Raw genomic sequence first — 23550 nt, 5'->3', positions numbered from 1 at the left:
CTTCTGCAGGCAGCCTAACAGCAACATTACCCAGCTCAAAGCTCACAGCTCCCTGAGGGTGCCTGGAGGGCTAAGTCAAACCTCAACCGTTACACACAAGATGTAGCTAGCACGGGGAGGGCGGGGGACGATCTAGAATCATACAGAAGCTTAGAATGGAAGCGACCTTATCGCCCATTCAGTTCCAACTCGCCCGCCACGTGCAGAGCTGCCACCCACCAGCTCAGCTGCCACATCCAGCCCGGTCCTGAGCACCTCCAGGGATGGCCACCTCTCTGGGCAGAGGGTTTACTCTCCGAGGGCTGACTGCCCTGTAGGAGACGAGTTCTCTTCCACACAGACGACATCCTCCTTGCTTCGTACCTACTTCTTCACACAGCTCTGCACGCGGACGCCCCAACCCCGAAACCCGAACCCCAGTCATTACGGCGGGATGAGGGGCGTCGAGAAGCGTTGGGAGCTTACCAAGCCTGCAGCAGAGCCGCACCGAGCGGAGGGACCCCCGGCCACAGGCAGGGGCGGCCCTCGGGACGCGGAGGCCGGCAGCGCTCCGGCCCCCTCCCCGCCTCCTCCAGCACCTCGGGCGCCGTCACCGTGACAACGGGCGGCACGGCTGTGCTGGGAAACGTAGTTCTGCACTGCCGGAAGTGTGGCCGGCGCGCCGGGTTCTCCCACTTCTACCCGCGGGGGGGGGGGGGGAGGGTGGTGATAAGCTGGAAAGGAGGAGGTTCGCCTGCGTTCCTCCGGAGCTTCCTCAGCTCCCGGGGGGTTCTCCCCCTTCTCGCAGCTCTCTCTCCCGCACTCCGGCTCGCCTCCCTGCGGCACGCCGTCCCCCCGCGCTCCCCCATTCGCGCTCGTGGTCCCGCCCGCCCTCAGCGCCCCGCGTGGGTTCGGTGCTGTGCTGCGCGCCCGCCGGGCGGGCTGGGAGCGGCGTGCTGCCATGGACCGCGCGGCCGTGGCCAAGGTGGGGGCGGTGGCCAGCGCCAGCGTGTGCGCCCTGGTGGGCGGCGTGGTGCTGGCACAGTACATCTTCACCATGAAGAAGAAGACGGGCAGGAAGACGAAGATCATCGAGATGGTACGTGTGAGAGGCCGGGCTCGGGGTTGTGGCTCCTGAAGGGCAACAGCGGGCGTGTCGTGCCTCTGTGACACTGGCAAGCAGCGCCCGTTCGGGTACCGCACAAAGATTGAGCCGTCTCGGTGTCGGCTTTGGTAGATTTGTTGTGTCGAGAGTCATTCAGATGACCGCTGGTGTAAAGCTGGGTGTAAGGGGACATAACGCCCCGATAGCCTTCGCACCTCGCGTTTATCTGTCGGTGTCACCGTGCTGGAGGACCGAACGGAAATCAGCGCGCGGTGGCTGTCCTTCGAGTCCCTGCAGGACCTCGCCAGGAGCTCAGGTGTTTCAATTGATTTACACACGGAAACACGAAGAGTTTGCTGAGAGCAGGGCTGCGTATGCAGAGCGAGGCGTCTGGCTTGGCTGTGGTGCACGACAGGAGCCATACAGTGCTGTGTTTGATAAATGTGGGCCCGGAGAAGAATTCCAGTGAGCATTCTTAACCACAGCCCTCGTGCTGGCTGCTGGATGAAGTGCTTCAGTGGTGTTTGCAGTCATCCGTCACATTGCTCGGTGACCTTCATTTGAAAACATTCACTTTTTATTATAGTATATTTGAAATTATTCACTTCTTACGTAGCTGTCCATTACACTGGATAACTACAAATAATTCTTTCTAAATTCTAGTACTGATAATACTGGCACGGGCAATAGATCAACAGAACGTGGAAGCCTGGTCATACAGGCTCTGGGCAGCCTGGTCTGGTGGTTGGTGACCCTGCACATAGCAGGGGGGTTGAAATTAGATGATCATCGTGGTCCTTTTCAACCCAGGCCATCCTATGATTCCATTCTATGAAACAGCCTGTATCATAGACATGATATAGACATTTACATGTCTGTAAATCTGTAAATCCACGTCGAGCAAATAGTTTTCACCAGCTCCCATCCTCAATACCACACGTGCACTGTTGTTCAAAAAATGCCTAATGGTTTTTAAAGGTGTGTTTGTATTAACTCTGTGCAACGTTCAGATTATGTTTTGGCCAGCAAGATTAGCTTTTTAAATTTGTTGTAAAGATTTTGCCTGTGTTACTAAAAAAACCAACCAAACAAACGTGGTTGTGTCAATGATAAATGGATTTCTGGTAAACAAATCTCTCAGGTAAGCACTTCAGATAACATTTTCAGTTATACAGATCTGTGATCCTAAATAGATACATCTGAAAGTTCCGCCTCTAGGATCACAGCTGTTCAGAACTTTAAGTTACAAGGGAAAGGCAGAGCTTGCTCGAAGCATGGCAGCTTTCTTGTACAAAAATATTTTACTGATTATATACAATACGTCAATGCTCTCTGCTTGTCGAGCTGTCACTACAACTGGCAGTTGAAGTGGCAGTTCCCTCAGTTAACGTCTTTAGTTCATCAGCTGCAAGCCTTCTTTCTTCTTCAAGGAGTATTTCCCATGAACATATGTAACCAGGCTGGGATGTTTCTCTTATTTCACCATAAGGAAATTATGTCAACGTCATGACAAGGATTTTAGTCTCTCAAATAAGGGAGAAAATGCATGTAAGTGCTAATTTTACATGAATATTTTGCATTCTGGATAAGTTTCTGAAATGGTTTTATCCACCGGTACAGATTTCATTCAACATTTTCTGTTTACAAGATGCTGTGTCTACATTACTTAATCAGGGAGAGACCTTCCTTTGAGCTTTGAGAAGAAGGTGCAGTTTTCCAGTCAGTAACATAGCGTGAGTTAGCATGGTAGGGAAGACTAATAGTGCTTTGTTAAAATACATTTTTATAGTACATGAGTTATTGTGCCAGGCCAGTGTTTGGCATTCGAGTATCAAATTGAAAATTTCTGGGTTGCTCTTCTAGTTTTGTAGATTTTTTTTGTTGTTAGTTTTCTTTGATGATGGTTACACTTTATAGACTCAAAAGAACACAGGCTTGCAACTTCTACCAAAATCAGTAGGAATCCCAGCCTGTTCATACTTTAGTTAAGTGACTTTATTTTTCACCACTGTAGTAGCTTTTAATAATTATTAATTACAGCAAATTTTTACTTTTTTCTTAGTTACAATTAGGTGAATATAAGAACCATCTGTAGCCCAGTAAAAGCTGGGCTACAGGAATGTTTAAATGCTAAAAGGAGAGCGGCCTTTGTGAATCAAATAGAATAGCTGTAAAGCAAGCTGTTATCAGGGATGACGTTGCCAAGAATCCTTAATGGAAAGTAAATTCTCAAGTGTTGTGCAAAATACAAGTGTAACCACGTTGCCTTGTTGAATAAAAAGAGTAATGAAATTCACAGATCTATCTCACTTTCCAATAGTGGAATTCTTTAGCCGAACAATTAAGCTGGTATCCAAATTTAAGCTTAATAAATACTCAAGAAAAAAAATACTGCTTCTTGGTTCAAAGCAAAGGTTTAAGCTTGGAATTTAAGTATGAAAATATTGTTTCCATTGACCATCTAAGAGATTTTATCCTAGGCAATGCTTAATGTACTTTGGCTCCATTTTCAAAGTAAGAGAGGTATTATCAGTAAACGTTGAGGCAGACATGTGAAGTTCCATGAAACAGACTGTATCCAGCTTCAATGATTACAAATTTAAAATCCCTTTAAAAAGCAGTTTCCTTTAGAGAAGACTTTTCAACCACCTGCTATTGGATGCTTCTGGCGCCTGTTTCCTTTTTAGTGCCTTGTGAGAGGGGAAGAGAAATGCATGAGTCTTGCAGGGTTCAAGTTTACCTGAAGAGAAATAAGTAAAAACAGTAAGAAATGAAGTAGCTGTTACTTATCTCTCTGCTTAAGAAGTATTCTATGAGCATGACTGTCATAAGGTTGTGTGCAAAGGCTTTATTATTGTTATTTTCCTTTACTTGTCATTACCTTGATCACCTAGACTGGCAAGTGAAGGATACAGATCTTCACACTGCTGTGAGTCAGCGGCCTCCAAGCAGAGAAGGAAATGAAGGAGCACATAATACATAGTATATTGATGACACTATTCTTCAGGAATCTAGATTGCTAGTATGTGAAATTCTGTCAGACAAGTATTTTTTCCTCTACAAAGGCGAAGATGAGTATGAGCCTCAGCAGATGGGGATCAAAAAGCAGAGTGGAAGGTTGATGGACACTCTCATGTATCATGTGAGACTTCCTGGGTGTTGCTGGAAATTCAGTAGTGATTTTAATTGTAGCTGTAGAGGTAAAAGTGACACAGTTTGTCTTAAATTGTCACAACAGGCCTGGAAAATGTTTCAAAGTATGTTATCTTTTGAGGTACCTTGCTTCAAGAAATGTGAATGTCTGCCTCTTACCAGTTACTGGCACTTAAATGAATATAATTCATAGGCAAATTATCTATTTTTTTTTCCTGTCTTGTCAAGTTCTACTTCATGTTAATTGTCTTCAACATGTCAGTCCCTTTTCCTCTCTCCACACATGCATACAAGCATACTGTTTCCCAGTGTACTAAAGGCTGCGAAGAGTAAGCCTTGAAGAAACTTCAAGGAAAAACAGCGTGAGAGAGGAGCAGCCTGACAGACCTTATTGCTGTAAGCTGGTGCAGTTGTCAGAAGGTACTTAGTTCTCAAGCAGTCACTTGTAGGAAGTGCAGCTGCAGCAGGCAGTGCCAAACAGCAGGTGGCTGCAGTGTGCACTTCCCGTCAGTTGCAGAGCAGCTCTCTGAAGGTGGATTAACACTCATTGCAAACAACTTGTCATTTAAGATGCCCTGTAGAGCAACAACTGGCATTTCCTGGCCATTGCTGTCTCTAGATCAGACATGTAGAGCTGAACTGCTCCTGCACACACAGGGCCCGGTGCAGCAGCTATGTCTGCTGCCTGTTAAATGTTCAGCACCGAAACTTGGCTGCTCCCATCACATGCTGACAGCAGCCAAGAAGCAGAAATAGCTCACAACCACTTTCCCCACCCTCCTTTTCTAAGTAGCATGCAGAGAGATATGCCAGACAAGTCTGGGCAAAATAATTTGCTAAGCATACTGTAGTTGTAAGTATGAAGAACAAAACTTAGGACTCCTATCAAGACAGCCTTTTCCTCTGGGCTCCTTCCAGTCAAATTGCTGTGCAGCAGTTGGTCTGCAGTAAGATTCTGAGATAGGTCTCCATATGGCAGTCACGTGTAGAAGTTGGGTTGCTTTCTCTTACCAAGAAGTACTCAGCAATGATCTGCTGCTTTCAAACATCAAAGAACTTAACACAATTGCTGCAGGCAGCTTCTTAATCCCTAGGCAATCATGCAGCACTTTGACTAGCACTACCATTTAATTTGGCATCTGTGGCTGCTGTACTACTCCCCTCTATCACTGACAGCTTTTCTGACTGTTTAAACAATCATATCCTTCCTTGAAAATCCACTGGGTTTTCCTAATTTGATCATGCCAGGTATTGAGACTTTTTTTATTTGAGTGTTAAAAAAGTATTTTTCTTGAAGTGAACATAAACTTAAGGCTGCAGCTCACAGGTCAAAAGTGACACCGCTTGTGTTTAAATCCTGAAATAACTATATTCTTTTTGCTTAGTGTACAATCAATAAGCATACAGAGGTGTAAAATCAATTGGCATACAGAGTTTTAGACTAAGTAGGATTATCACCATGGAAAGATAATAACTGAAAAAATACTTACCAGTGTTGTAGGCTTACAATATTCTCCATGAGGAGTGATCTCCAGGAAGAGATCCTTCCTGAGTGGCAGTCAGCACTTAAATGGGATCTAGGAAAGGTGCAGCCAGGCTCTTCCCCTTCCGGTAGCACAGCTGAATTGCCTTCACCTGTGCTCCCATGGCTGACTCAGTGCTTGCTTCAGGTGGTCAATCAGAGGTTCAGGCTATGATTCAGCAGTTCCCAAACATTCAGTAATGCCAGCAAAGTCAGAATTGCACCAAGTTTCTAAACTCAAACAATAAATACAAGGGAACTTTTGAGTAACATTTATGTAAACTACATAAATTATACATAGTGGTAGAAGGAAATGTGGCTTCTGCTTTCATATATTCCAGTCTTTAAAAAGAATGTACTTAGGTTGGAATTATTCTAGGTTTTTGTTTATTTGTTTTTTGTTTTTTAAACGGTGTAGGGCAAAGCCCAAACTTGGACACTGAGTATTGACAAAGTGTCTAAATACAGAATTTCAGACTTATGATGTTTCTGTGTTGTGATTTCAGACAGCAGGCAGCTAAACATCTCACAGTCTTTCCCCTCTATACAGTAGGACTGGGGAGAGAAGCAGGGGAAAAAGGAAGTAATGTACAGCCCAACTGTTTACCAGCCTGTGACCAGTGCCTGGCCTGTCCCCAAGCAGCAGCAGTGTCCCAATCCCCACCCCACAGCCAACTGCCCTCAGTTCTGTAGTTTCCTCACATTATGTCATATGGCATGGAATATTAGCATGGAATATCCCTTTGGCCATTCAGGTCAGGTGTCCTGGTTCTGTCCCCCTCTCTCCTAGCCTCTTGTGCCCCCCATACTCCTCACTGGCAGGTCGGTACCAGGTGAGAAACTGAAGTGTCCTTGGCTCCATGCAGCACTGTGCAGCAAATAAAACATAGGTGTGTTATCAACACTGTTTTTCTCCTAATGTCAAAACATAGCATCCTACCAGACACTATGAAGAAAACAAATCAATTCTGTCCCAGCTGAAACCATGACATTTTGCTGCCAAGAAGGGTTCCCAGTCTAATTATTTCTAATTTTCCCTCACTTGTTAGCTATAGCTTCCTTCATACTCTCATACCAGGAACTCATTGCCTGCTCTGTAAATTGGATCAGTAAAATAATCCAAATTCATTGGAGCTTTTGTTTCTACGTAAGAGTTTGTGGTTCTCCACTATGATGCTCAGATAAAATGAGTACCACTGAAGTGTACCATTAACCTTGTTCCTTCAACGCTCTCACTCTTTGGTGGAAACAGCAGAGATGAACAGCTGGTTGTTTCCTGGGGGTGCATCTGCCTTTGCAACGTAGATCAGTAATGGGAAAGCCTCGTTTTTGTCTGTGTTGCCATGGAAAAGTTATATATGAAACTGAAGGGTAGAGTTTAGTACAAAGCAGTAGTTATATCTGCATTAGCAGTAGTAGTATAGTATGTTGTATAGCAGTAGCACAGCAGTGGCAATTAAGTAATACAAAGTGTTTTGAACAGGTCCTGTATCCCTCCCACGGGGCAAATCCAGAGGTAAAGAAATAAAAGATGTCTGTCCTGTTGTATTTTTGAATGGATCTGTAGCCAGAAACACCCATGAAGCACTGAGACACAGACACAAAGCAGTGCATTACACTTCAAGTCATCATACTGTCTATTACCTTTAACATGAGTGTGTGGTAGCTGCATTTCATCTTTAGAATTAAGTGATTTTTATTTTTTTTGAGATGTTTAAGTGAAGATTTGTACTGTAAGAGATCATAGCAGTTAAAAAATAAATTATTTAGTCTCAGCATGCAACTTTAACTGCGGTATTATATTAACACTGCATTCTTTCGTGAGAATTTCAGTGTCTGGTAATGAATTGTGGGTTAAACTTTGTCCTGCTGACTTGGCTTTCAGTCTGGGTCCTGCAACTCTGCCATTCAAGGGTCAGAGTTTATTTGATCTAGATACAGAATTCTTAGGCTTAGTGAATCTAAGCTTTTTTTCTTCTTCTTCTTGCAAGCAGATAAGAGGAGAATCAACAGCAACTGTTTCAGTCCAGGCCTTGGGCTTAATGCAAGCTCCATTCTATACAACGTTACATGGGAAGCTTCTAGGAAGGCAAGCACTTGTTTTTAAGTTCTTTCAGTGTATGTACATATAGAAATAATACAGGGTATTTCATAAAAAGTATACATGCAAATATAGAATTTGGACAGTAAAAGTACAGCTCGTTAAAGTTATATAATTATGCGAGCTGAGCTTCTGCACTTCTGATAGCTAATTAAGAATTTATAAATATATGGCTGTGTCTACATGCTGTCAGTACTTAGGATTGGATACTGGTTGACTAGATATTTTGTAGAGGGATTCATTCTACCAACAACCTCCTGTGTGAGCATTCTTCCAGCAAGTGTTACGTTCTGTGTAACAAGAGAGGGAATTGGATCTTTCAAGTAGTGAGACTTCAACATCCATCCTGTTACCGTAGCAATACTAAGGAAAAGCTCAAATTCAAAAGTTTTAATTTTCTGAAGGAATTTTATGTCTATAGGTCTGTAGATGACCTCGTGTGTCATAAAAAAGCATTGGTTTGGGATGAGTTCTAGAAAATCTGTTTTGAATAAGGTTGCTGAATATGTCCTAGGATACATTATTGACCCCTTCACATCTGTTCTGTGTGTGCATTATTTTACAGTTATTAAAACACGATGGTTGGGAAGCCAAACCATACGCTCATCCCCAGCGGTACTGCTGAATCTTAAAAGTCTCACATTGAGATTTTTTTGTTCTGAAGGCTCTTGTTTTGTCCTTACCAGTCCAGAATAAAATCCCTTTCTGAGCACTTTTTTCTAGCAAGTGCTATTCACGCTCTTTCTGTTTAAATAATCTCTTACATATCTACATTCCTTGCAAGACAACTCTGTAATACATACACACACTTTCATCTACATGCAGTGCTTTGTATTGCATCAGACCAACTATAAGTATGGCTAGCATTTTTTACAGTAAAACCTCTACCAGAAAAATCAGTTTATCTATGATTCCCACAAGACATCCTTCCAAAGCTTTATTTAGCCCAATTTCATTAAGCTGAACACTTATTTTCAGTATGGTTGTTATTTACAAATACAAAAAGCAATTGCTGGTAGCAGTATGATGCACATCAACTCAATTTACCAGGGCATGAAGAAAAATCATGTTTGAATTACATTTTTTTTTTCTCTTTTTTGGGTATTTTTTCTGCTCGGTTTGAATGTTTGAATGCTGAGGTTCAATTTGTTTTCCCTGTTTCCTAATTTGCAAAATACATATTGGCGAGACTTACTAGAAAAGCAAAAATTAGAAGAAAATTCCTTAACGTATAAAAAGTGATTGTGAGGGTTTTATTAAAATTGGGAAATATGCTAAATATATGTAGGTATATTCAAAGCTGTTCAGTTGTGGTAGGCTCGCTAATCAAGACTGAAAGTAGTAAGCTCATGAAAAGCTCAACTTTGTCCTGTGGAAGCATTCAGTGAGCTCTGTTTTCTGTAGTCAATTCTAAAGAACAGCAAAGACTTTAACATGACTTCTTTCTTGATCTCTCCAAACTGCTTTGAGTTTAGTTGAAGTATTCAGCTTTTTACTTAAAGGTCAGCTGATTTGCTTACATACCTTATCTGTGCTGTGTTCATTTCTTTTCCCAAGAAAATAGGTTGAACGTAGGGCAGAGGTAAAACTGGCAGAACTAGTTTTTCTTAGCTCTAGACTAGAAACTTTCAGTACTTCGAAAGCATCCTGATTCTCTACAAACCAAGTTCACTTAACACACCACCAGATGAAAGTAGAACCTTTTCATAGTCTTATATTGCCAACAAATCACCTGATGTTTAAGGCTTTGCTCTTTTTGTTATTAGTCTTTTACTGCTTACAGTATTCTGCAATTGAGTTACGTGGCCCTTTGGCCTTCAGCCTAAGAAAGAAAGTTAAAATAGAAGCTATCTGTTGAAATGGCAGTACCTCTTTCATTTCTGGCACTCAAAACATAATTAAATGACCCTCGGTATTGTGAGAGTAGAAATACCACGCTAGATGTTGTTTCCCTCTCATTGAAAAAGAAACAGTAATTCCACTTTATCTGTTAGCAGAACAAAGTCAGCAGTAGCCACTTGTTCTCAGTTGTGTAAAGCACACGATGCAAAGATTTCTTAGAGCTGCAAATACTGTTTCCCTTATTTTGTCTCTAAGTTGTTTCATGTACTGTATTTTCATTAAAGTGAAAGCATACTGTTATTAGAGATAGTCTGGATGTTTTTCTCAGAATTAGGTGTTGGCTGTATTAATGCTTACAGAAATCTTGCATCATTTTCTAACTTTTGCTAACACTGTATTTGTACATCTTAAATGCTAATTCCTCTGGTATACTCAAAATTAGTCTGTAAAAGTTAGAGTTAATTTCTGCAACTCTTTCCTTCAGTATTAAATCTCATGTGAATTAAAAAAAAAGACAAAGGAATACATATAATGTGTGTGTGTTGTTTGTTTTTCACTTCCACAAGTGGCAAGCTAACTTTCTTTAAATTCTTGATAGCATTAGAATTAATTTTCTTACTAGGTACCCAAATATCAGCAGGCCAGCCTCAGCACCCACCACATCCCAGTCTGAACTATGAAGTTTACAGGACTTACTTATGTCACTACAAAGTTGTCAACTTTGAGATATGTAAGAGCTCAAAGATGGCTACTTTCCAAATTATATCTAAAACTAGAAATCCTACTCTATTACAAACTACACCTTTTTACTGTGCAAATAATTACTTTCAATACTGCATCACTATATGTAACTTTCCCAGACATTACGGAGATACTTTCAGCTAATAGCATAGGAACTGTATAAACAAATACTATAAAAGGGAATATTATCTGTGTGCTTAGTATAACAACGGTATACATAAGACAAAATGAATAGATGGAATGAGAGCTATGATACCTGGCAGTTACCAGTGCCAACTAAGTTTGGCTTATTGCATGTGGTCTTTGCAGGGGTTACTTTACATTTTGAACAGATCTTTCCAGCTCTTCTCTTGTCCTTGACGCGTATATCTGGAAGGAACTCGTCCAATTCAAAGAGGATAAGTTTTGATTAAAGTCATGTGTTCGGTATCACCTGAAGTCTTCACTGGTTTGCTGGATCAAGCTACAGTGTACAGCTGAAAAAATGGAGGTACTCTCTATAGGTCACAGTCTGGGGAAACCTGACAGACTGCATACTGATCTACAGTTGGAATGTGGGCACAAAGCTTGTATGCATCCACTGTACCATTCAGAAAATGGCCACTGATCTATTTTTTTTTTAATTATTTGTTTAACATAGAAAAACAGCACATATTCCTTAAAAGGAAATTTTCATAGCTGAAGGTATTTCTAGAATTCTGGTAATGTGTTTTGTTTGTGGCTTGTCCTGACAGCCTGAAATTATTATCACAAACCTAAGGTTGAACATGAATTAAAATATAGCACTTTGGGAAGTGTACAGTAGTACACTTGTACAGTGTACAAGGAAAGCTTGTACTGTTGCTACAACAGCGGAGTTGCCTTCATGTGACACATTCAAGCCTTTACAAGTGGGAGCACGGTTAGAAAATACCTCCTTCGTCCTCCTAAAAATAAAATACATCCTCCTTATCACCTAGTTACAGTCTTTGATCTGGCAGTATGCCCAATGACAACCTTCTGCAAGTATGTCGAGTCAGCGTGTCACTCACTGAGAAGCCCTGACAAACAAACCTCCTTCATTTCCTGTTTCAGTATTGCATGCTTACTTAAAGTCAAAGCAGGGAGATCACTTAAGTGATCAATTCGCTGTTTCTAGGCAAATAAATGCACGCTGCCTTGCTAATTTTCGTGACACCGTATCAAGAAGCTGAAAGGAATTTGTGGCACTGCAACAGGAAACCCTAAAATGCTCTGAAAAATTCCGTAGAACAGTTAAAAAGTAATGAACTTTTTCTCTGAGAAACAAGCGCCTTCCTCTGTTGGAGCAGTCCAGATTTGCCTGCTGCATCCACGAAAGCCGTTCATTCAGTGAAGGTCAAAGGTTTTGTTGTTGGTGCACCAGCTGATCATCTGTACGCCGTTGGGCTGCACTGCTGAGCATAACAAACTGCTGTGCAGTGCTGACGTGCGTCACAGGACCCTGGGGTTTTGCACGGGGATTAGTCAGGCTGTATTTGGAAACGCCCTCATCTGCACCTTGCGCTGCTATATTAGTGCTTCTCAAGCAAGAGGAATTTTCTTTTGCTTCTGCAGCTGCTCCTGCAAAACCCTCCGGTAAGTGTGCACAGCTTGTCAACAGGACTGACTATCTTCTGCCTGCATTTTTAAGCCAGTTAGATGAGGCGTTGTGTGTGGTTGTTTACTGGGACAAATTGTATTTCTAAGATATATATTTGTTAGCTTAGAAATGACAAGAGTCTTGAAGGAATAAATATATTTACCAGTTTTTTTTTTTTATTGAATAGGATAACTCAATTTGCACATTCTTCTATTTTTAAATGTGTATCAGAGTAGCCTTAAGCGTGGGTATTTTCAGAGTGGCCTAGCTGTGTGCCTTGCATGTCTGCTTTTATTTCTATACAGCAGGAATAGCAAACATCATGTAATATAGCAGACCAATTCTTAAAAGGATTTGGTTGATTTTTGTTGGCAGCCTGTATGCAAGCCCTGCGTCTCTGGACTCTGCTTGCCACCTATGCAGTTGCAGTAGGACAAAATCAAGGACAGAAGAATCAGGAGTGCCCTAAGCTCAACGCACAGGTACTCTCCTTTAAAAGCACAAGAGAAAACACTGTTGTCATGTTTTCTGTAAACACTCTTTTCAGATTCTTATGTTTTGTGTCTTGTTTTTTTAATTTTTCCTAACCAAACCGAATATCAGATGCTACCACGTTAAGTGGAAAAAGATGTAAATAATTAAGCAAAATAAAACAGGAAAAAAACGTATTTAGTGTGCATCATACTCTGCTTCTTAAAATAGCTTAGGCAGTAAAGCCACTTACAGTTATTTCACATAACCAGGGGATCTCTAGTTTTGCAGGACATTTTTAAGCAACTGTGACAATATTCAATGTTCTGTTGTTCTATTTCCATAATAACTATTTATATTATATAACCATTGCCTATTTTCTCTGTAAGTTTTCCCAAGGCTATTTCTTGGCAAAACTACCAACAGCAAAACTTAATTGTTACTATTTATTGGAGATTTCTTACCATATTTGAGTTTACATCTCATGAACATGAGCTGCATTATGTTCTTGGTTTGGGTCATCAGAAATTAAAAAAAGCTGTCCTTAGTTCAGGTCATGCTAATGGACTGCACAATCACCAGTGCCATTCTCTTGCCTTAGCTGCACATAATGGGGAGATCAGTGAGACTCCACTCTCTTGCAATGACTTCTGGTGTTCCTGTCTAACAGACAGCTGGGGCTGCTGATAGAAAACTGCTGCACTCCAAGACCAAAATTCAAGTTGTCTGAAGTAAATTGATTTCTATTTGAGCACATTGAAGCTCTGTACGAGCACAGACGGAGGAAAAGATACACACACATTCTTTACTGCAGCTTTTGTTCCAGCCCCAGTGTGGCTTCTTGCATTTCAAATATTGCAAATAGCAGAAGTTACACGATGCTGGCTTGGTTTTTAAACTTTTTTTTCTTTTTTTTTGTAAACTTTGTTTTCTAGAGTAAGCAGATAAAATTAGTGTTCTGCAATAATGTCAAAGGGGAAGAGAAAATGGAAAATAAGATATGTTTATCAATTAAGGGATGTGCCCTTTTTCTTTCTAATTTCACCAAGTGCACTTTCTGTCACCAAGAACACCAAGATCCAATTTTCTGTAACTTGCCAGGGTATCAGATCTCACAGCTATCACTGATACCATACCCTGCCTTTTTTGGTACACGTCCACAAGTAAGTATATGTGATAGCTAGTCTCAGACCTTGGAATTGGGCATTTGCAGCTCCCAAAATAAACATCTTTTATAGCATTTCACCCGGAAGTTGTCACCACAGGCTAGAAATGAGCATAGGCTAGAAAATTAACAAATAATTAAACCTTACTCATTTTATCACTTAAATTCTCATTCTTCTTGTTCAGAAATAATGCTAATGGATCCCTCTTGTAGCCAGCCCATTCTTGTGTCCCCTGTATCATAAGTTGATTGGTTTGGAGCCTAGTGTAAGACAAGTTTCCTAACAGATGTTAAAACGAAATCATGTCATACTTGAAATTCACAAACTGTCAGCAGTATCGTGGCTAGTTCTTCTTCATTTTCCTATCACTTTAATGACATTGTGGTCATCTGAAGCACTCTCTCCTTTTCTGAGAATTGTAGAAATTCTCTTTAATATTTTACCTACCTGTGAGCAGGGTGTTTTTTGTAGCAATGCTGTTTGTGATACATCCATACGAGATTAGTCATTGTAAAATAAGAATATCTGACAAGTCATGTTTTCTTACAGGGGTACTTGGAAAAAAAATCAGGCAAAGTATTTTTATATGTCCTTGTTTGAAGCACTGCTTAGCAGACTCAGGCTGATAATCTTTTATATTTTTAGTTGTAATATTTCTGTCAGTTTATCTGAATTTTATTGTGAAATAAGCCATCTCTCTATGTGTTTAAGATAACAAGTCATTCATCCTTCCCCACTGAAAATTACAAATAGTACAGCTACCTAAGGTTCCACAGCTGTCCTACACATCAAGTGTATTTTTATTAGTTACTACTCTAATTGACCTTATTTTTTTAATTTCTTTTTAATCACAGGAAATATTTTTATTTTACTGGGTAGAGGGGAGATTCAAAAATTCAGCATATTCCAGAATATGAATTATACCTTGTATACACAGTAAGTTATTACTTAGCTGGGGTACCATTTTAGAGATTATCACCAACTCTTGTTTAATAACCTGAGCTGCATATGCTTAGATGTACAGTGTCTCACATACTGATGATGTATATAAGCAGCACCCAAATACAACATGAAAGCAACTCTGTTTGCACGCTTGCTGTCCATTTGTATATAGGAAACATTAAAAACAAATAAAATTCAAAATGATCTTCACAGTATGTACGTTTCCTCTTAATTTAACCCAGCTACATAGGTGTATATCTCGTGTACTAAATAGATATGTTATGCTCAGAACTGGCATTGTTGTAAATGACCATTCTGTGGTTTGTAGGACGGGGATTTCCACACCTGCGTGAATCCAATATTGTTCATTCGTCAAGGTATGAATATAACATTGTTAACTACAAAAGAATTTCCTACATCCTTAGTCCAGGTACTTGCTATCAAAAATAATCCCATCTCTTTATCCTTTTCGTAAATCAAATTAAGCTTCGCCTTAAAATAATCATTTTCAGTTTTATTCTTCTTGCTTCTCTTTGAAAGCTCCTTAAAAACCTTTGAGACTAGAAACTTAAATGTGTTTGTGACCAGTGCATATGCCAGTCCCAAACTACCCTTGGGAGTTATCATCTTTTAACATAGACTTCCAAAAGCTACCTGTCTCTATGAACTATTTCAGTAATGTATTGATGTGCTTGATATGAAAGTAAAACTCTTCTCACACCTTTATAACATGATAGAATAAAGGTGACTCCATGTGATGTATTTTCAGGTATCACAATGAAATACGAATTTCTTTTCCTGTGCTTATGTAGTTTTAGTCTTGTACATAGAAGGCTCCTTGCTCCTACAAGCATTCTTGTCTTTGCTAGGTGCCCTGGAGTATTTTTGCTTGGTTGTTTCTCCATATAGAATCACAGGATGGCTTAGGTTGGAAGGGATCTCCAAGATCATCTAGTTCCAACCCCCGTGCCACAGGCAGGCTTGCCAGCCCTGTATCAGCTACTAGATGAGATGGCCCAGGGCTGGGCAGCCTGTTCCAGCACTTCACCACCCTCTCAAGCAAAAACTTCCCTTTAAGTATATATGTTCTTTCCTGTCAAGTGTGCATCAGAATTATGGGCCTTCTGCATACATTGAGTTGAATCCTAGAGCTTTATTGAGCAGTCTGTAGAAACACAAGTTTTCTCACATTATTTACAGCTCTTTTACTAGCATTATTTCACACTTTGTTCTTTTATCTATCTTACCAGTTCCATGCAATTTGAATCTGTTTGTCTATTTCAGCTATGAGGAATGGTAGATACAGAACAAAAACCAACAGCAAGACTGGGCAGAAGACCCAGGAGAAGACAGTTTGTTAGAAAACTGGTGATCGCTTATTAAGTAGTTCCACTTACTTCTCATATGATAAAGACCAAGTAAAATAATTGTTCTTAAAGTTCAGTTGCAAATGTGAATTGCAAGGAAGTAGTGATCAAAGCAGTAGCTCTTTGGTCTGACTGTACTTGTGTGGGGCACTGAGTCTATCAAATTCCATATCCATAGTGAAAACTTGAGTTTGACTGTGAGCATACTTGTGGTAGTGACATTTCATGGGTTATACTCATTGCAGAAGATTTTTTTTTTTCCTCTAAATTAAAATACTGGCTCTTCAACTGACTTCATATGTAAAAATGAAAAATGTATTAGAAATAAGAAAAAAAAAAAAAAAAAAGTGACCTTGAATAGAACTATAAGTTTACAACACCAGAGCAGGAAACTTTCATCATACTCAAAATCTTAAGCAATCTCTTAACATACCCTGCTGAATTCTCTACTAAGGGTGGTGTTTCAAGAATTTACAAAAGGCCTCTGCTAGTAAAACACTTGCAAGCAATCCAGCTTTCCTCATGTAGTCTCTCCCTCTGATTTCTGCATCTCCACCAACTAGTCTGTTTAGATCAGGTACATTATGAAGCCTGTTGCTTAGTATCTAAGTAAACCAAATAATATTTGAACTACTTCTTACAAAAAAAAAGAACATTTAGATTTCACTTTGTTTAACTTTTGCATTCCAGATCTAAAATATAATTTGCTCCCTGAAAGTCAAAGGAATTAGATTAGTCAATTCACAGTGAAAGGTTTATAAAGCAGTCAAATTGCTTTGTCTTTCATTATAGAGAAACAATCACTGTATACCACCAAGTAACTGGTAAGGTTTAGTTTACCAGCACTGTGTTAAATACAAAAGAAGTACTGAAACACACCTTTAAAGGGTTGAAGGTTGTTATGTTTTGGTTTATGCAACTAGAGCACTTGATTTACATCTACTTATAATTGTGAATTAATATCTGTCAATGCTTTAGAGATGTATTTCTCCAAAGATGAGGGAATTCTTCAATAGATATCTTTCACAAAGACACTCTGTGCTGATTAGCTTTCTCCATGAATCCCAATCTGGGATGCAGTTGACAGCTGTAAATTAATCCACAGGTACCTTTTTTGAATTTGCTGTGTTAATGAAAGCAACGAGGCACTGCAGCTACACAGAAAAGAACAGCTATCTTGGGTTAGAACGTATCACTTATGCTATGGCAAAGACTTTTTCTGTGTATTGCTCACATCTGAAGAAAAACAGGAAAGCCCTACATCTTCCAAACTGAATAAGAGAAATGCAGTTTCTTTCTTTGTGAGGCTTACGAAGCAAAGAGGTAGCAAATGCCCTTCCATGACTTGAGAATCGTTGGCAAAGAACTCTGGTATATGCAAAACTTGTTGGGTGGGTGGAAGACTTAAAAAAAAAAAACTGCCAAAAACTCACAATTAGGGTTGTGGAAAGATCTCCATTTTCTATTTTCTTTACTGTCTCATCTGTGGACATCAGCCAGAAATTGGCTATTAAATTCAAATTATTTGTCATATTTGACGAACAGTAACATTGGTGTGGCAGAAGCATTACAATTTAGGTTGACTAAATGTAAAATTTACACTTCATGCAACTATTTGTTTCTAGCTAAGCATAATTGAAGAAAAGTATTCGGCAATTACCAACAGTATTTGAGTCAATATCACCTTTCTAACAAAATATATCAAAGTTATATGCAAAGGTATTACATTGAAAGGGCAAAGTAGCCCTTCAGCTGAGGCCATTTCAGAGCAGAAAAATGATACTGAGATGCAGGTGTGCTGAAGGATGTTATGATTCAAATAAGTGGGCCAGGACAAAATCAAGAACTGTCAGAGATGTGGAAAAAATGTGCCCTGTAAAAGAAAATTGAAGCAATCAGGTTTCCTCAGATCACGAAGAGGGGAGAAGGACTGAAGTGAGAACCTGTGAAAAAGAATCCTTTACTCTGAGTTGAATTAGCTAAAATTAGAGGAAGCAGTGTTTGATAAAGATTAAGCTAACCTTTCTGAACGTAAAGATAGGTGAGCAGTAGAATACTTTCTCAGGAAAAAGAAAGGATGTGTGAGTAGAGCTGTTGAGGAATGAGTTGAACAAATATCTGCTGAGAATGATGTAGCTGTAATAGTTTGCAAAGTGGATGGTAGATAATATTTTAAAGTACTTTCAGCTCCTTTTCCCTCACACAGGAGGATCCTTTCCATTACAAATGCATGTGTTTGCAATAGTTAAAGAGACTAACGTCATCTTTTTCCTAAAGCGCACCACGATTTCAATTTGACTGACAGTTTGTTCTTATTAATTCTTAATAATAATTGCACAAAAAGCTAGCTCTTAAGATGTGCCACCTACTAGAGACGTAACTCAACCACAAGGTGATCCTTACGGCCTGTTTCTGTACATCTCCTTTTTCCTGCAAATACCGTTATTTTCTCTAAGTGTCAGCTTACTGAATAATTTGATATCAGGAAAAGGAAAAAAAAAAACAGATGTTGAAACCAAAAACTGTACACAGTCTTCACTTAATGCTTGCAGAAAGTTTTCTGTTCCGTGTCATTTTTAACTTCCCTTCCTGTCCTGAGTATGAATCTGAAACAGCAGAGCTTCCAGACTGATGGATAGCTGATATTCCTCACTCCCCAGCAGGTATATTTCTGTCTTTGTTCTTACTCTTCACAGATGCCAGAATTTCAGAAGAAGACTGTCCACATTAAGGACCCGGGGAGAGTAGAAGAGATTATTTGTGGCCTCATCAAAGGAGGAGCTGCTAAACTTCAGGTAAAAATAGTAAAAGGTGTAACCAGTTCAGAATGAAAGTAATCATATGATTGTTGCTGCGTGCCAAAAAAATCTGATCTATATATATAACAAATCAGCCTTCAGGTAACCTCCAAAACTTGACATCTGTTACCTCTTTTAATAGGCCTTGTTGATCCAACTGTAATTCAGCCAGTCAAGTAAATGATATAAATATGCAAGCTTAGTATTTTCAGGATGTATTCTAATCAAAGGAATTAGAAAAACAATTTTCTTCGAAAAAAAATATGGCATACTCTGGCTTATCTTAGAGTAAAACAGGCTTCTGTGAAAATATGCTACTCAACTGCAACAGAATTTCTATCCATTCTTTATTTTGTCCCTCTGTGTTGTAAGACAGTTTTGCTTTTTCTTTCCTTAAATAGATTATTACAGATTTTGATATGACATTAAGTAGATTTTCCTACAATGGAAAAAGATGTCCAACTTGTCATAGTGAGTACTTTTTTTTTTTTTTTTTAATATGGATTGGTTCATTCACTCCTTTCAGTTTTCCTAAGAATTTAATTTTCTATCTATATTATTTCTAAACACATGAGATTTTCTACTGACTTGTTACTGAGGCTGCACATTCTAGTAAAGTATTATAGTGAGAGTCTATGTGTTGTATGCATATATATTTTAATTACTATCTGTGTGAATTAAAATCAGTTGTCATTCACAATTAGAAACTAAGATCTGAACTACAAGAAGTTAGTGACTAGATAGTAGAGTTGACTTCTGTTGTTGAAAAGCCCATAATAGTCCTGACACCTGCAAGAATTAAATAGTAAAGCCCTTGGAATTCTTGACATTTTGTGCTGTAGCCTTCTAGAACAAATAATAATAAAGTAGGGATCATAAAACGTAGATTGCCTGATAATTATTTCAGAAACAATCTCAAGAGATTTGTCACTGACCTTATGAGGGGAGGTTAGTAGTATCGTCACGCTTATGAAGAAAAATGTGCCTTTTGTTGGTTGATGGCAAGAAAAACTCTGAGGTAATAATAGTATGTTGTCAAACATTGTCTTCTGTGCCATTTACAGCGTACAGTGAAGTGAATGAAACGTAATGTCTTGTTTAACACCTTTTTTTTTTTCACCTCTCCAGACATCATTGATAACTCTAAGCTCATCACAGAGGAATGCCGGAAAAAGGTAAATGGAAAACAGACCAGCTGCTTGTTTGTTGCACAGACAACTGGTTTTATCCCTGGCTGTAGTGTGCCAGCACTACCAGACATGATATCTTCAAATGCTTGAAGCTCTGAGATCTCTCTCTGACTGACTTTAAGGCATCCAGTCACTAAGAAGTGAACAGAAATACTTCTATTCTTGATAGTAGCATGTGGTTTAGTTTAGCATCCAATTTTTCTGCATAGGGGTTTGTGCAATCTGACTTTTTATTGTACAAAGAGTATTTAAAATTCCATTTCATTTAAGTAACGTATCTAGAATTTAAAAAGTTGTTTTGAAGACTAAATACCAAGCACTATTTCGTAAAAATATATTAAATATCTGTGTTTTATTTTCCTTCAGTTACTGCAGCTGAAAGAAACATATTATGCTATTGAAATTGACCCAGCCCTCACTATTGAAGAAAAATATCCATATATGGTAGAATGGTAAGAGAAATCTCCCATGTTCATATTGCATTAAAATTAGGCTTAGTGATAGATTAGATTTAAAAATAAGTAACTTTTTAAAATGATATTATGGTAGTAATTAGCTTTAATGCATTAACCGAATCAATCTCCTGAGTGTTACACTGCTGTTCTTGTTTTGCTGTTAATATGAATTAACAAAAAATAAAAACACAGGATGCTTTTGTTAATGACATGTGAGTAAGTTGCCCAACCTACTTTTATGTTCTAGGTACAATAAATCTCATGCACTACTCATTGAACAGGGCTTACAAAAGGATAAGTTTGCAGAAGTTGTGAGAGAATCTGACGTTATGCTGAAGTAAGTTGCTTTTAATTTCATAAAATCACAAAATCACCACGGTTGGAAAAGACCTACAGGATCAGCCAGTCCAACCATCCACCCATCACCAATAGTTCTCACTACACCACGTCCCTCAACACAAAATCCAACTGTTCCTTGAACACCTCCAGGGTCGGTGACTCCACCACCTCCCTGTGCAGCCCATTCCAGTGCCTGACCATTTTCAGAGGAGTACTATTTCCTAACATTCAGCCTGAATCTCCCCTGGTGCAGCTTGAAGCCATTCCCTCCAGTCCTGTCACCAGTTACACAAGAGAAGGGGCTGACCCCCCAGCTCTCTACAACCTCCCTTCAGGTAGTTATAGAGAGCAATAAGGTCTCCTCTAAGCGTCCTCTTCTCCAGACTGAGAATAATAATTTGAATAATTCTCTTTTGAAGCAATCTCTTTATATTCTTACTGTGTGTTTTTATGGGGGAAAAATTCCTGAGAATGTGACATCTTATTCTTGGAATACAGAGAACTCTTCATATCCCTTATTGATATTCTGAAGATAAAGGCCTGTAGTGATCACACCATATAAACCAGAGATGAGAAACTGCTTTTTGGGGGTTTGTTTTTGAGTGCTGTCTCCAGTAGAGTTCATTTCTGCGGACTTTCGTCCTCTTAAAATTGCACTGGTGCCTTTTTTTATTTACTTAAAGAGGGATACGGAGTGCATCTTTATTCCTGTAAAAACATTCCCTGCAGTAGTTTTATCTGAGATAAAATGCAGTGACATGAGGAACACGTTGCCTGTTTGTGTTAAATATTGTTCTTCTGTGGCTAAAGGAAGAGCTAGCAAAATCCTGAAACACACTATGTGCTTTGGCTCCCATCTGTTTTAAAATACTCCAGAACTGTGTGAGTTTTGGAATAGTGAAACAGGATGTTAAAACTTAACTTCTGAAACTGTTACCATATTGACTAAATTCTTCTCTTTTGCAAAACCAGCAAGCACACAGCCTCCAGCTGTCAGAAAGCCTAAGCCTGTGTAGGTTGAGTCTTCATTCACAGGCTAAAATTTCCTCCAAAACTTTCATGATAATAAAGTAAAATTCTACCATTCAGTGTCACTGTAGAGAAGTGTATGGAAATAATATCTTGTTCCTGTAATACCGTATGTAGTTACGATCTAGGTACTGACAACTAAAAACCTCTCAGAAAAGAGTGACAAGAATGTTGTCATTTTCTTTTCCAAAGATGATGTAAATGTTTTCAGAAAACTCTGGTGTTTTTTGCCTTTTTTAAATTGAAATTTGGCTTTGATTTACATCCTGTGTTGCAGGGAAGGATACGAGAACTTCTTTGATAAGCTGAGTGAACATAATATTCCTGTGTTCATATTTTCTGCTGGGATTGGAGATATTCTTGAGGAAGTTATCCACCAGGCTGGAGTCTACCATTCTAATGTCAAAGTTGTTTCCAATTTCATGGATTTTGATGAAAATGTATGTATATGGGATTGCTTGTGGGATTTAGTTGCTATTTATATATACTACGAGGTGAACATTTTAATCCATCAGATGTAGCCATCTGCCCTGCTGTATAGAAAATTAGAATTGCATATTCAACACTCTCTCAAACACAAAATCAAGCAGAGGGTAATAAATCAAACACTGTTTAGGTGATGTGACTTAGTATAATTCATTTCCTCATAATCAGCCCAGTACAGCAATACTCCTCCAGGCAGGGAAGATCACTGCCTCTCTAGTCTTAACAATTACAGTCATTCAGTTATCTAACAGTTATTTACCTTGTTCGTAATTAAAGAGTTAAAAGTGTATTTATAGATCAATATCTACTTCATTCTATATTATATTTTGTCTGTATAACACTAGAAATAACTTGTGTTTTCTTAATAGGGAATATTAAAAGGATTTAAAGGAGAATTGATTCATGTTTACAACAAACATGATGGTGCCTTGAAGAATACTGAGTATTTTAAACAACTGAAAGACAACAGTAATATCATACTGCTGGGTGATTCCCAAGGAGACTTGAGTATGGCAGATGGAGTAGCAAATGTTGAGCACATTCTTAAGATTGGTTATCTCAATGATAAAGTAAGTGGCCTTAGATCCTTGTAGCTTGGAATGAAATACTTGTCAACTAGCAATGAGTCAGTTACAATCATTAAATAACAAAGCAAGTATTTGGCCCATACTTGTATGGAAATCTCAACATGTTTCATGGATTTCTTCTAGTTCTTTCCAAGTCCCACCTTCTAATACTGGATTGATAATTGAGCAAAACTGTGATGTTCCAAATAACAAGTTTTGTCCACGATTTCCCCCCCAACTTTAGAAACACAGAACTGTTAGCAACTTCCAATTTACATCCATTTCTGTTCATGAGAAAAAAAAAAAAATCAGTTTTCTATTTCTATCTTTAGGAAAACTGAGAAAGCAGGGTTTTTTTCCAGTATCTGTGCATATGAGGATCTGGAATAAATGTGAGGTTTATCCTGGAACATGAATACAATTAATTTCACTTTTCTCTTTCTTTGTCATCTTGTGGAATTCCCTTATAGGACTGACATAATTTGCATGGCTTATTCTCTGAATCTGATGGGAAAAGATGGCAATATTTTAAGGACCTGTATATATTTATATTCTAAAACTAAGTGGATCTCTCTCTTTATCCCTTCTGCAATTAGGTAGATGAACTTTTGGAAAAATACATGGACTCTTACGATATTGTCTTGGTGAAAGATGAATCCCTGGAAGTTGCCAACTCCATCCTACAGAAAATCCTGTAA

The 23550-nt window shown here is 39.0% G+C and overlaps 1 protein-coding gene across 4 annotated transcripts; it reads left to right on the top strand.

Annotated features, from left to right (window-relative positions):
- Positions 1-940: 940 nt before the first annotated feature.
- On the top strand, positions 941-23550 carry NT5C3A (5'-nucleotidase, cytosolic IIIA; the record flags this gene model as incomplete). Of its 4 annotated transcripts, XM_079538331.1 has the most annotated exons (10): positions 941-1052; positions 12419-12525; positions 18686-18784; positions 19189-19258; positions 19916-19962; positions 20344-20429; positions 20680-20769; positions 22078-22240; positions 22655-22855; positions 23449-23550. In XM_079538331.1, 10 exons carry the CDS (start codon positions 941-943, stop codon positions 23548-23550), a joined length of 1077 nt encoding a protein of 358 aa, XP_079394457.1. The 4 variants fall into 4 exon arrangements, with proteins under 4 accessions (XP_079394457.1, XP_079394458.1, XP_079394459.1 ...); XM_079538332.1 differs by lacking the exon at positions 12419-12525 and having other exon boundaries at positions 941-1078; XM_079538333.1 differs by lacking the exons at positions 12419-12525; positions 18686-18784 and having other exon boundaries at positions 941-1078.

This window comes from Tetrao urogallus (assembly GCF_951394365.1).
Source record: "Tetrao urogallus genome assembly, chromosome: 7".
In the NCBI taxonomy this organism is placed as follows: domain Eukaryota; kingdom Metazoa; phylum Chordata; class Aves; order Galliformes; family Phasianidae; genus Tetrao; species Tetrao urogallus.
This window is presented reverse-complemented; position numbering and strand designations above follow the sequence as displayed.